Here is a 15,411-nt window from a genome sequence, read left to right as displayed (position 1 = left end):
TTCATAGGAATTCTTTTGGCAATACCTGAAAATTCATTGTGAATCAAAATGATTGGTTTTTGTTGAATGTCATAAAATCATTAGAATATTAAGGCAAGATCTTATTCTATGAAGTTATTTCAACGCAATCTCACGGCAATTCGTAACTTTTTGATTTAGTGGCTAATTCGTATGAATTTGTACGATCTAATTCATACAATTTAGTACGATTTGCTCATCACCCAATGACGGTTGGGGTTAGAGGTGGGGTTGGGTTGGGTACCACGTCTCCTTTTGTAAAATCGTATATTTTCGTACGACTGAACTCATATGAATTGGTACAAATTAGCCATTAAACTGACAAAACGTAAAATACAACTTTAAAGGCAAATACATTTTTACTTTATTAATCAGTATTTGAAGCAGCGCAGTAGGTAGTGCTGTCACCTCACAGCAAGAAGGTCGCTGGTTCGAGCCTTGGCTGGGTCAGTTGGTGTTTTTGTATGGAGTTTGCATGTTCTCCCTGCGTTCAAGTGGGTTTCTTCTGGGTGCTCCAGTTTCCCCCACAGTCCAAAGACATGCGGTACAGGTAAATTGGGTTGGCTAAATTGTCTGTAGTGTACGAGTGTGTATGGATGTTTTCCAGAGATGGGTTGCAGCTGGAAGGGCATCCGCTGCGTAAAACAAGTGCTGGATAAGTTTGCAGGTTCATTCCACTGTGGTGACCCTAGATTAATAAAGGGACTAAGCTGAAAAAAAAATGAATAAATGAATGAATAATCAGCATTTAGATTTTTAACCCTCATATTCTTATTAGACTCTTATCGCGCGATTAAAAAACAATATCGGCGTAAATCTATTCTCAAAGTTGGATTGGGAGCTGGGTCTATTCTAGGCAAGCTATGATGACTTTTAACTTGATATTTTAGCAAGGATGTTTACATGATCAGTGAGCCGTCTGACAAAAAAACCGGTGCCCGCCTGAATCAAATCAGCAGGATGCCTGACTTTAACTGCAGTTTCACTTTAACTCATGAACATTTCACTCATGCCACCGTGACAAACTGGAGAATTAGACGCAAATAAGAAGTAAGGACTGGTGAGAGTGTTATGGAATTTAATAACGCATGCCAAATAGAAAGGAAAAACACTTCCGCACTTTAAAATATGTCAGTGTGTTTGTATTTGTGTGTGTGTGTGTGTGTGTGTGTGTGTGTGTGTGTGTGTGTGTGTGTGTGTGTGTGTGTGTGTGTGTGTGTGTGTGTGTGTGTGCGTGTGCGTGTGTGTGTGTGTGTGTGTGTGGTCCTTTCTGACAGTATGGCGAAAAGTCTTACATGACGGTAATAGTTCGATCGCGGTGTTTACTTCAATAATGCCACTAATATATGCATACTCCACATGTCTTAATTCCATTTCTGTTTAGTTCAGTTATGACTTTAGTCGGATTAAGGTGATCATGTTTAATTTATTCATTTTTGAATAAATAGTTAGTAAACACAAGTATATCTTATTGAACATCGTTTATTTTTATCACCAATTATCATAGTAGAAAAGTTTTTTAAGCAGTTTGTGATTCATTTTAAAAACAGGAGATAAGCCCCTGGTCTAATGCGCCACCTGGCTTGAGAAACCTGTTCTCAAAGACTTATTATTTGGGTAGCACACATATTCTGAATGTCTTCGGCAGAATTTAAATGAGCCATTTTAATCTAGATTTTAAAATTATATCTATGCCCACCTGTAATATTCATGTATAGCTTAAGGGGGCTTAAAAAAACTATATATATATATAAAATGTTGTCCTACTCAAATAAACTGAAAATCAATTTAAAGCGTATTTATTTAGCTTTCAGATAATGCAATAATCTCAAAAAAAAAACAAAATACAATCTCGTAAAAAAATTTTTAAAATACACTCGAGACATTGCAGATATACACTACTGTTTTGAGATTGTAATACTGTGAAATGTCATTTATAATTTAAAAATAAGCACATTTTACTTACTCGCTTGTTATCCTTCAGCTTAGTCCCTGATTTATCCGGGGGTGGAATGAACCGCCAATTATTCTGGCATATGTTTTATGCCACGGATGCCCGTCCAGCTACAAACCAGCACTGGGAAACAACCATAGACCATTTTTAGGGATGTAAACAAAAACAATGGACCAAACATATTTCCTGTTTTACATTTTTCAATTTGTATAGCTTCCGAGAATCCATAAACAGACACAACTGATAAATAATGTTATGATAGCTGGTTTAACATTAAATTATGGTTGAATGGCCTCTTGTTATAAAACTGTTTAACACGCAGGAAATGTTCATGGGCCAATGACATGACCACATTGAATTGGTCTATATTTTAATTAACTCAATATAAACTATAATTTAATTAACTAAATAGCGAAGCTGAATTTTCACCCGCCATTACTTCCAGTATTCAGTGTCTCATGATGCTTCTGAAATCATCATAACACACTGATTTGCCGCTCAAGCAAACTTTCTTTTTTTAGTAGTCTGTTTAAAAATGTTGAATAATTCTTTGATTTAAAAGAGTAGCATTTATTGGAAATGTTTTTGTAATGATGAGAAGAAACATTACTTGTCACATTAACATTGGACTTTTGTTGAGTAAAAGCACTAGTTTCTTTTTAGATAAAGTCGTACTGACCCAAACAAGACCTGAACGAGACCTGAATTTTGGCGACGTTCTATAGATTTTATACTTCGCAAACTATATTTTCTATCCCTAACCTATGCCTCACTTAGTAAACTGTGTGCATTTTTACTTTTCCAAACAAAAAGTCCTCATTTTGTATTATTTCTTATTCTTTAAAAAAATGGAAATGTGGTGCAATGTCCTTATACAGTAAGTCACCTTTTCCCATGTCATTATACAAATTTGCGTCCTCATATGGCACAAAAGCATGGATGCACACAAGCAAAACATGTTTTTTTTTTCTCCCTAAAGGAATGAACTAATTTCTTAAGTGAGATCTGTTTGCTGGGTCTCACTTTTGAATGGTTTTCTATGCGTCTTTGTTCACACGACCAACGCCCCAGACTGCCTGAGCTCAAACAAACAGAGAAACGTTGAAAGTGCCACCGAGCTGCAATGTTTACCGTTTTCTGGAAAGTCAGTCTGTCAATGGTTTGCTTATAGTTGTCTCAGCGTTGTAGGCTGGAGCAGGAGAAAGCAATTAACTCAAGATTTACCAGATATCTACCACACCCTTCACATAAAGGTGTTGTTTATCAAGTTTCTGAGAAGACTATGAAATAAGAGAACACCATCTAGTTTTGGAAGTGAATGTATTTGGCTAATTTCAGGCACCAGTTAAGATCATAAATTATATTTTATCAGTAAAGTTTTTTATTTATTACACTTCTACACTGTAAAATATATGTTAACAGTTTCTATATTTTGTGATTCACAAATTTTTGTTTATTTACAGTTGTGAACTGCATTATGGGATGTTGATCTCTGCTCTGTTGACTTTTGATGTTGAAAATTCAACTTTACAGTTTAACAAAGTGACTTTTATTGATGTTTTAGTAGTTTGAAATAATATAACGTTCAAGAAATAATATAGAGAGAAATAAAATAACAAAATGTACTGGCAGTTTATTAAAAGGATTTTGTATTATAATATACAACGCCAACAAGACAATAAATCACTTTAATAAAAATGCTAATAAAAATCACTTTTTCAAACTTGTCAAGGTTAAAAGTTGTCAGAAGTAAGATCAAGGTCCCATAATGCAATTCAAAAGTATAAAATTAAAACATGAATCACAAAATACAGAAAACTGCTAATTTATGCATAATTTTTACAGTGTCTTTTCAGTACAACTGCGAGTTATTTTTAAAATATTTTTCTGCAATTTCTATATTGTGATATGAATATAATTTTAACAAATGATTTTAATTAGTTGTATTTGAAAAGGTTTCAAAATTTTAGATTGATTTGGAAGATTTCGTAGGACAGTAAATTTGCATAATTGAAACTGACATCACTTCATGGGCTTTTTTTTGAGAGTCTAACTGTATTCAGATACAGAAATTGAATAATCAAATGTAAATTAGTAACACTCATCATATAAACAAATAAATATAATTAATCTTTGTTAAAATTACACTGTAAAAAAAATGTTAGGTTCTACACAATCCCTTTGTGTCTTCCCAGCACAAATCGATTAAGTTAGCTTTGTTTGTTTTTTTACGATTTTAAGTTGATTGAACATAAAACAATTAAGTTGTCCCCCAAAAAATCAAGAATTGTGTTTATTCTGTTTATTTTAAATGAGTAATTTGGACAAGCAGCCAAATAAATTTTGTATGAATGCAATCATTGCTTATACACAAATGGTTTGAATATGCTTAAAATCTTACAGTCACGGGCCTTAAAGACAAAGCAAACAAGCTATTATTATTATTATTATTATTATTATTTATTTATTTTTTTTACATAACATAAAATGTACTGGCAGTTTATTAAAAGTATTTCGTATTATACTGTACAACGCTAGCCAGACAATATGTCACTTTAAACTTTTAAACATTTAAATAAAAGTAACTTTTTAAACTTATCAAGGTTAAAAGTTGTCGACAGAAAGACCAAGGTCCCATAATGCAATTCAAAAGCATAAATAAACAGGGAAAAATAAAAACATGAATCACAAAATACAGAAAATTGCTAATTTACGGATCATTTTTACAGTGTATTTCCAATAAAGTTGCGAGTTATTAAAATTTTTCTGCAATTTCTATGTTGTGAAATGAATATAATAATCATTAAATGATTTTAATTTCCTGTATTTGGAAAGGATTCATAATTTTAGATCGATTGGGAAGATTTTGTTGGACAGTTATTTGCATAAAATAAACAGACATTGTTTTGAACTGTATTCAGGTACAGAAATTGAATAATCAAATATAAATAAATAACACTCATCATATAAAAATAAATATAATTAATCTTGGTTAAAACTAAAAAAAAATGCTGAGTTCCACACAAACCCTTCATGTCTTCCCAACACAAACCGATTAAGTTTACTTAATGGGTTGTACGATTTTAAGATGATTGAACATAAAACAATTAAGTTGTCCAAAATAACCCTCAAGAATTGTTGATTCTGTTCATTTTAAAATAAGTAATTTAAACAAGCAGCAAAACAAATTTTTGAGTGTATGAATGCTATAATTTCTTATACACAAATGGTTTAAATGCACTTAAAATATTACAGTCACGGCCTTAAAGACAAAGCAAACAAAAAAATAATGTTTTTAAAAAGTTTTACTTGACAGAAAATGTACTGTCAATTAATTAAAAGAATTTTGTATTGTAATATTCAACGCCAACCAGACAGTTTATAACTTTAAACTACTAAAAATGGTAATAAAAGTCACTTTTTCCAACTTTTCAAGGTTAAAAGTTGTCGGAAGAAAGATCAAGGTCCCATAATGCAATTCAAAATTATAAATAAACAGGGGAAAATAAAAACATAAATCGCTAAATACAGAAAACTGCTAATTTACAGATAATTTTTACAATATATTTTATGCAAAGCTGTGAGTTGTTATTGATATTTTTTGGTGATTTCTATGTTGCGATATGAATAAAATTTCACCAAATGACTTTAAATTGTTGTATTTGGAAATTATTCATAATTTTAGATTGATTGGAAAGTTTTTGTAGGACAGTTCATTTGCATAAAATAAACAGTTAGGCGTTGTATGGGCTTTTTTGGAGAGTCTAACTGTATTCAGTTACAGAAATTGAATAATCAAATGTAAATAAATAACACAAAATATATATATATATATATAATTAATCTTTGTTAAAACTACCCTGTAAAAATGTTGGGTTCCACACAATTCCTTCATGTCTTCCCAACACAAATCGATCTAGTTGGCTTAATGTTTTTTATTTATTTATTTATTTTTTTTTTTATGATTTTAAGTTGATTGTACATGAAACAGTTATGTTGACCCCCCAAAAGTCAAGAATTGTGTTGATTGTTTATTTTAAGTAATTTAAACAAGCAGCAAAAAAAAAAAAAAAGTGTTTGAATGCTATAATTTCCTATAAACCAACGGTTTAAATGCACTTGAAATCTTACAGTCATGCAAACTATTGCCTATCGGTTAAATTTAAACAAAGAAATTAATTCAATAATGTTTAACTTCATTTCCTTGTTTAATTTCAGCTCATATAAACAGTTTACAACCATTTGCCTTAAAAAACAACAACACGGGTTCATTGTGAAAACGTACCCCCGTATAGATTTCTGTTGAGCGCAAATTATGTAGCCAGAAGTATTTATGGCAGCATTTTGTATTTCTTTAAAACAAATGCTACGGGGCAGTATGATCCTGCTGACAGCTTGTTTTTCTGTCCATGCTACCAGCTGACCGCTTACCCTCAGTGTGGACGACCTTTACTCTGTTACCAGTTTGCCTAGTAGCTCGCCATGTACATCAGTGAACTTGAGACGCAGAAAGAAGTTGAAAGGCAAAAAATTAAATAAACAAGTAAATAACGGTTAAAATGTGTTAAGATCTAAAAATGTGGTAAAAATCGGGCTGCCACGAGGGCTTTTCTTTTTATGGATAGCTTTTTTAAAACACTGTCTGTTGGGTTTAGGGAAGGTGGTGAGTGGGAGGGCCGGTCAGTCAGTCAACAGTGACCTCTTGTGTGTTTACACAAGAACAGCAGGCGCAAACGGCACTCGTAAGAGAAATTTGAGATCTGAAAAAGCATACACAGTGGCCTCTGGTGGTTTCGCGAAAACAAAAACTGCTAAAAAAAAACGTAGCTCCTGGGACATATTTCACAATACCCAGAAATGTATATAGGGCTATGTATCATTAATGAGCCCTTCATTTTTCCCAAGATGAATGAATAAAGTTAACTTAATTGTTTTTACAAATTTACATAGATTGAACTTAAAAAATTAAGTTGTCTCTAAAAAAAAATCAAAAATTGTTGATTCAGCACAATAAATAAGTAGTTTGAACAAACAGCAAAAAATAATTATTTTTTGAGTGTAACAGATGAATAAACTACAACTGAACTAACATTGCAGATCTTACAATGTGACTATTACGGTTTTGCACATTCCGATATCAATCCTGAAACTTTATATTGCGCAGCATGTCTAAATATGCCTATAGATGCATATAAATGTACAAACTGATTTCTTTCTCAGCTCCTGAAAAGTCAGCAGGCAGATGAGAAACCAAAGGACCCAAAGCTTTGGCCGTACTTCAAGGATGGTCACAGACGGATAGATTATGTGCTCACCTACCACATCCAGAAGCCCCAGAACACTGGCAAACAGTCATCCAAGTCCTGCCTGGGGGGTTGTTTGTGCTGCAAAAAACGAGGCCAGACAAACCCACCGGTTCCGGACCCCGAACTAGCATCTCAGGAGCAGAGGCTGGATTACCATGATGACGACCAGCGGCTCCGCAGAGAGGAGTTTGAGGAGAACCTGCGTGAAATGGGCCTTGAGATGGAAAAAGAGGAAGGGGTGAGTACCATTGTGCTTTCAGTTACAGTGGCCTCTGTGAAATCTCCAAGATTTTATGGTGTCTTTTCTCAATTTATAAGCAGCATTTGTGCCATTTCTTGGGTTGTTTGGCAGTGAAAATGTACAAAAGTTTACTATTAATCTCAAACCATTCATCTCTGTAATTTATATGAACGAAACACAATGGAAGCAAATAGAGAATCTTTTGTGTTTACATTAAAAACTCATTTAAAGGGGTCCTATTATGCCTCCTTTTACAAGATGTAAATTAAGTCTGTCCCTAGAATGTGTATGTGAAGTTTCAGCTCAAAATACCACACAAATAACTTCTTATAACTCTATAAAACTGCCCCTTCTAGGCTTTGATCGTGCCATTTTGGTGACTGTCGCTTTAAATTCAAATAAGATTCTTCTCATTTGCAAAGGAGGGTGGAGCTACAAAAGCCTATATGTCACCAAAGTGGCATATTTAAAATTGTAATGGCAGCTGGCTGCTTCTTACTCAGGGCTGTCTATGCTAATTAGTGAAAGATCATCACTAATAGGCGAAAATTTTTCACTCTGATGACACGTACAGTACAAAGAGAGAATGTTTTTATCAAGTGTGGTTTATAAAAAAAAAATAGAATTATTACAGTTTTACTAATTAGAGACTGGCTATATACACACACCCCATATAAAAGTGATTTCACCATAATAGGTTCCCTTTAAAATCTGCGTAAACCGGAATTTGATGAGACTTTTATTTCAGTATGTTGATGTACTTCCAACTGAAATAAAATATTGAGTAGAGGGCGAGGCTTTTTTGGTGGTGTTTACACCTCAGTAAACTTCGGTGAGTTTGGTGAAATGATGACCTTCACCACCAATCACAGTCATTTCTGTTGAGCAGGTAAACGCAATGGCCAATCAGCGCTGTTTAGGATCTTGCTCAACAGCGTTCAAATGTTTGCGGGAAATGGACACTTTCAAAATTACAGTATTGATTGGCATCGAATTCCAATATCATAACAAACCTAATTTAGGTAGATTAATTGAAAGCTGCTTTAACACATTGAACTCAATAAATTACCATTACAATGACTGAATTTACTGTTTGGATGAATAACATTTTGTTTTCATTTCCATTTATGCATTAATGGCAATCAATTAACTAGCAATAAATTAACGTGGCTCAGTGGTTAGCACTGTTGCCTCACAGCAAGAAGGTCACTGGTTCAAGTCCCAGCTGGGCCAGTTGGAATTTCTGTGTGGAGTTTGCATGTTCACCCCATGTTCGCATGGGTTTCCCTCACAATCAAAAGACATGCAGTACTGGTGAATTGAATAAACTAAATTGACCCTTTGCAAAGCCCTGCCCTCCTTTGTTACTGTTGCTAGACATGTCAAGTTTTCGTGCCTGGCACTTCTATTACAATATGTATGCACCAGTGTCAGACATTCCCAAGGATATAATTACTCTTTTTTTGGCGAACAGGTGAGATATCTGAAAAAGCCAGACAAAAAAGGACTGCAGTAAGCATTACAGGGGTATATTCACCACATAATAGACAACCAATTCGATAATAATTCAATCAAAATTGAAACTAGGTTAGCATAGCCGCCTCATACGCTAACCATTCAACAGCTTAGTTCATGCACAGCAGGAGAGGTGAAATTTACAAATAATCTAATAATAACTAATGAAATAGTGATTTCTCTATTTTTAAGCCTAATAGATTAATTGTTGTTCAATGAAATATAGCGTTACTAACCGACGAGGAAACACACATGGACAGTGCTTCTACTTTATTTATTCATAGAGCCAGAAAGGGGAAATTAATGGGTTTGTGCCAAATATTAGCATCACTGACCCATAACAATGTACAGTACCTATAACTGTCAGGATGTTTGTGTGCTCTTTATACCGTTTCTATTCTAATTTGCAATTAAGTGGAAGAAATAAAAAAATTGAAATGCAAATCAAAGTATAAATAGCAGAAGTAAATAAACAGACACTAATGTGCTATAACATCGTAACCAATGATTAAACCTCCAAAAGACTGACGAAAACATCTGTAAATTGTAGCTCTGACATGGGTATGAGGGTAATGAATTACTGAAAAACAGCTGCGGGTGAAGTATATTGATCGCAAGTGCTCGGATTGTGATCATATCTCTGTTTTGTTCTGTTCAAATGTAATTTCAAATATTTGTTGCTTAAAATGGATGGAAATATGACTTCTTTTGGTATGACAACTATGGCGAGGGCTTAAACGGAGCAGTGCTCATAATATCGAGCAAAAAAGCTCTAACATAACCTGCTTTGCATTTTTGTAGGAAACATAGTTTAGATCTGTTTAAGGTGAGAGGTGTGTGAATTATTACCATCTATCACTGAATGTGTCAGAAATATCAAAACAAAACCAACTTAACTGCTCCTTCAGCGCCCCTCAAACAGCTTGATCCATGATGACATTTCTCCCCTTGATTTTTAGATCCAGCACCCTGTCCAAACTTTAAGGATACCTGGTGTCAGATTTGCCCAATCCATATGCACAACGCCTTGGCTTGTTTCCCTGGTTTGAAAGCTTTACAGAGCCCCTGCACGTAGCTACGGTTGCTAAGCCAAAATTGGTGGGTGACAGAGTTGGCGGTTAATTCCGCTGTGACGACCTCTGAAATAGAGACTAAGCTGAAAGAGAATGAATAAAAATAACATTCATACCTCTCATATAGCTTGTTCCCTAATCTAGCATGTTAATTGTATTCTACACATAATGTTGTCTCTGTAATGAATTGCTCCTGTTCCTCCATTTTAGGTCAGCCTAGATAAAAGTACCCAATAATTTCAGATCTTCTGTTCCCTGCAAATTTTTCAAAGGATTCTCTTCACACGTGATGTCTAACGGTAATTTACCATTGTACGGAGCGTGTGAAAACACCTACTGTGATGTGCCTTTTTGAGGGGGCTTTCACACTGGCCATATTTTTACTATGGTCTGAGTCCATTGAGTCTGAGTGGGCTGGTTTCACACTCCTTAGATTCAGTGTTACATTTGCATTCATGTTATGCCATTACAAATGTGCACGACAAACGATAGAAAACAGAAAGGAATGAATATGGTGGATATGTTTATTAGGATGATTATTATTAATTGTATGCTATATGTGCAATATACACTTGTATTCACTATATGTTTGTCACTTGAGGACTAGACACTTGGTTAAAGGGTACTCTGTGTATTGAGGCTTGTTTGACTTAAAGAGATGAAGGTTTACTCACCATGTTCACCCCCCAAATAATTAAGGTTTCAAATGATTTTGAACCTTTAGGAGTTTTTTTTTTTCGTTGAACACCATACAAATGCCATACAAGTCAATGGTTACCTGTTTTCAGTTTTCTTCAAAATATCTTATGTGTTCAACAGAAGAAAGAAAGTCAAAAAGGTTTGGAACAAATTAAGGTTTAGTAAATGATGACAGAATTTTAAGTTTGTGGTGAACTATCACTTTAATATAGCATAAAAAATCGGCCTCTTAATGAAATATGTAGAAAAAACACAAGAGGTTTGCTTAATTAAAAAAATGCATGTCATTTAATATACATTTTGGGTTATGGAAGCCCCATACCTCTACCTATTACTATTATTAAATTGTTAGTTCGCTCCAAAAATCAAAATTGTTTCAAACAGAGGACGTTGCAGATCACAGAGCTGTGATATTGTAAAAATATCTAAAGACAGTACCAGTAGCCCAGCCAGTGTGTCCATTTAACGTCAACTGCACACCTGAAACAGTAGTAATATACACCTAAATGATAATACACACCTAAACTAATTGGTTTTGTACTACATATTTTAGTAAGCTTTTAGTAGCTGACTTTTTCCAGCCCGAAAACTGTCCAAAACCTACACAAAAATGCCCTGAATATTAGATTAATATTTTATTTAATTGAAATGAACCTAGTTACTTAAACTGTCATGATTGTTACCCATACAGCAACCAACACCAGCAATCACATAACCACAACATTACCGGATCATATAGAAACACAGCCCCCTCTCACTCACACACTGCACTTATTGTACTACCTGTTAGACTATGTTTTACTTTTGAAATGGGGTATAAATCCACCTCTTTTGGCATTTTAAATTATTTTAAACATCATTAGTTGGTGCTTGTCCATTAGACAACACTTCTATGTTTGTTCTTGCTGTTAATTATGGCAATCTTACTTTGGCCATCTCTGCTTTAAACCATTCTCGGCTGGGATTATGAGCCAAATCAAAAGTTACAATGGGCCAACTTTGGCCCGTGGGCCCTGCTTTGGCCATCTCTAAACCATTCTCCGATGGGATTATGAGCCTAATCAAAAGTTACAATGGGCCAACTTTGGCCCGCGGGCCCTGCTTTGGCCATCTCTAAACCATTCTCCGATGGGATTATGAGCCAAATCAAAGGTTACAATGGGCCAACGTTGGCCATCTCTGCTCTAAACCATTCTCAGATGGGATTATGGGCCTAATCAAAGGTTACAATGGGCCAACTTTGGCCCGCCGGCCCTACTTTGGCCGTCTCTAAACCATTCTCCGATGGGATCATGAGCCAAATCAAAGATTACAATGGGCCAACTTTGGCCATCTCCGCTCTAAACCATTCTTAAATGGGATTATGGGCCTAATCAAAGGTTACAATGGGTCAACTTTGGCCATATCTGCGTTAAACCATTCTCAAATAGGATTATGGGCCAAATCACAGGTACAATGGGCCAACTTCGGCCCGCAGGCCCTACTTTGACCATCTCTGCTCTAAACCATTCTCAGACGGGATGGCGGGCCAATTCAAAGGTTACTATGGGACTGCCTTATACAGTTTAGCGAATTAAGCTACATTTTCAGGGCAACCAAACTTTCAATGTAATTGCCTGTTTCATGCATGCCAAGTGATGTTTCAAACTAAACTACCAGTGTAAACAATCAGTTCTCAAGGCCACAGTCTCACTTTGATTGTTAACGTCCACCCACTAATGAAATCCAACAGTAAAACTTACAACTGAAACCTCAGCTAGTAGGCCTAAATTTGCTTTAGATGTACCAGGCTTTCAAAAAATCTGGATACTTGGGACTAATGTCCCCATGGAAAGTCCAATCAGTTGAAAATAAGTACATTTGATGCATTCCTGTGACCTTAAAGTTGCGTATTACCATATGTGCAATTATGTTTCTTAACCTCTCTAGCTTTTTTAATGAATTCAGGTTTAAGTGATTCTTTTGTACATCAGCATAACCGTTCGCTGCTGTTGACCCAGTTTAGAAACACTTCAGCGGTGTAGAGGAATACACACTTCAGTTTTATTAGGCAAGTATCTTATTAGTTGCGTTTCTCCATGTGAAGAAGCTCTGATCTTTGTCTTAAGTTTATTAATTATCTAGAGAGTATTGTGAAAACACTGTAAGCTTTTGTGTTACTGATGTTAAAGTGTTGTCACTCTTAGGACACTGGAAATTGTTCCCCAATCATGATTATTTTGTTAGTGCTTGTTGTAAAAATTAGCTGTATTTGATCGTTGGTAATTATGGAACAATTTTTCACTTTAATGTTGCTCATTTGAAATCTTATTATGATTAGCGGTTGTGTTTTTTTAAAGCGTAATATCTATAAACGCATGGCTTTTGCTTTAATGTTCACAGATTATAGGGATTTGACTGTTTCCACAGTGTTGAACATTCTCATGTGCAGATCAGTCAGAATTAAATCAAGAGGTCAAAGTGGACTCGTCATCAAGCGAGTGAAATGTTTTTCATGCTGATGATAATAAACGGAAGTATTAGTTTGAAGGAATAAGATTAACAGCTCTTTGAAAAGTGTGGGGAATTGTTTCCTGCATACAAATCATTTGAGTTCACTTTAATATTCTTATTATTGTTTTTTTATTTTTCCACAGAGGGTCTTATATAAGACATCTTTTGATTTTTGAGTGTTATTATTATATTTTTTTAACAATACTAGACTTTTAAGAATCATATAATTCCAACTCAGTTACAAGTTTGTTCCAAAACCAATATTTCTTTAGTTCAAAGTGGAGTGCTATGTGTTTTTCCCATAACTCTCAAGCTTGATGAGGGCAGTATAAATGTAAACATAGAGAAATACTGATTAGACATTATTTAAACAAGGTTTAAAAAAACAAATACTTTAAGATCACTTCTTTAAATGTGTTACTCCTTTAAACCTGTCAAATATTAACCAAATATTAACCATTGGTTTAACCATTGTTAAACCCCATGTTACCATTGGGTTTAATATTATTTGGTGAATTACATTGTGATGCATACAAATCTGCAAAAAAAATATTTATATATTTATTTGCTTGTTAGTTTATTCATTCTATGTGTATAGTTGAAGTCAAAATTATTAGCCCTTCTGTGATGTATTTATTTTTAAATGCATAAAAAAATAATAAAAAAATAAAAAAATATATATATTATGAAATATGAAAATTATCAAGGGTGCCCAAACTTTTGCATAATATAATGCATATATATATATATATATATATATATATATATATATATATATATATATATATATATATATATATATATATATATATATATATATATATATATATATATATATGTGTGTGTATTTATATATATATATATATGTGATATATGTGTGTGTGTGTATATATGTGTGTGTTTGTGTGTGTGTGTGTGTGTGTGTGTGTGTGTGTGTGTGTGTGTGTGTGTGTGTGTGTGTGTGTGTGTGTGTGTGTGTATATATATATGTATATATATATATATATATGTATTATTATGCAAAAGTTTGGGCACCCTTGATAATTTTCATATTTGCAGGCCATAGCCTTCTGGTCTTTCAAATCAGCAATTTTATTACGATATATCCCATTATATATTTCACTCTTTTTTTTAGTTTCAGGTTACTTTCACACATCTCAATACTACTACACTATGGATTTCTGTCTGAAAAACATGACATTATCTAGTTTCCTCTAGAAACCGAAAGGCATTTCACTGTGAAATTCTCTTATAAAGAGGACATAAGTGTGCAGCCACAGAGGGGTGCCCAAACTTTTGCATAAAAGTGTGTGTGTGTGCGTGCGTGCGTGCGTGCGTGCGTGCGTGCGTGCTTGCGTGCTTGCGTGCGTGCGTCAAGCGTGCGTGCGTGCGTGCGTGCGTGCGTGCGCATGCATATATCTGTCTGTCTCATCCATCCAAATATTTCCTAAATGACATTTTTCACGGTATTTCCTATAATATTTTTTACTTCTGGAAAAAAACTTATTTGTTTTATTTCAGCTACAATAAAAGCAGTCAATATCATGAGCCCCCTTAAGCAATAATTTTTTTTCAGTGGTCTACAGAACAAACCACCCTTATACAATGACTTGCCTAATTACCCTAACTTGCCTTAATAACCTAGTTTTTAAATATCACTTTAAGCCGAATACTAGCATCTTGAAAAATATGTAGTAAAATATTATGTACTGTCATCATAGCAAAGATTAAAAAAAAAAAAAAAATCAGTTATTAGAAATGAGTTATTAAAACTATTATATTTAGAAATGTTGACAAATCTTCATTCTGTTAAACAGAAATTTGGAAAAATATATACAGTAGGGGGGGGCTAAAAAGTTGAGGAGGACTGATAATTATGACTTTCACTGTCTATATTTTATAGATATACATACATGCATTACATACTGTATACAAACATTTTTCTGTATAACTAATGAATAATAGTTTTTGAACAATGGCAAACACTTGTATGGCAGCTATCCTGAATGCTAAAAAAACTATTAATAAAATGTAAACATAAAAAAAGACACCAAAGTATCACCTTAAAATATGTGGGAACAAAAGCAGAACCAAAATAGTGTCGTTTGCTGA

The 15,411-nt window shown here is 34.1% G+C and overlaps 1 protein-coding gene and 1 long non-coding RNA gene across 26 annotated transcripts in view; one reads left to right on the top strand and one right to left on the bottom strand.

Annotated features, from left to right (window-relative positions):
• Positions 1 to 15,411, bottom strand: part of LOC147843266 (uncharacterized) — a 424,811-nt gene that overhangs the window by 172,529 nt on the left and 236,871 nt on the right. The window lies entirely within an intron of this gene.
• The window catches only part of ano1a (anoctamin 1, calcium activated chloride channel a), a 370,388-nt gene that overhangs the window by 264,097 nt on the left and 90,880 nt on the right, over positions 1 to 15,411 (top strand). For all 25 annotated transcript variants that reach the window (XR_015494666.1, XR_015494670.1, XR_015494661.1 and 22 more), the window contains 1 exon segment: positions 7,193 to 7,516. Coding sequence is in view for 14 of the 25 variants with exons in the window: in XM_087259077.1 (XP_087115203.1) it covers positions 7,193 to 7,516 (324 nt within the window). In the remaining 11 variants the exon portion in view is untranslated.

The sequence above is a fragment of the Danio rerio genome, chromosome 7 (assembly GCF_052040795.2).
Source record: "Danio rerio strain M-AB ecotype USA chromosome 7, GRCz13ab, whole genome shotgun sequence".
NCBI classification, from domain to species: Eukaryota; Metazoa; Chordata; class Actinopteri; order Cypriniformes; family Danionidae; genus Danio; species Danio rerio.
The sequence above is the reverse complement of the archived record's forward strand: the minus strand, read 5'-3'. Positions and strand labels throughout refer to the sequence as shown.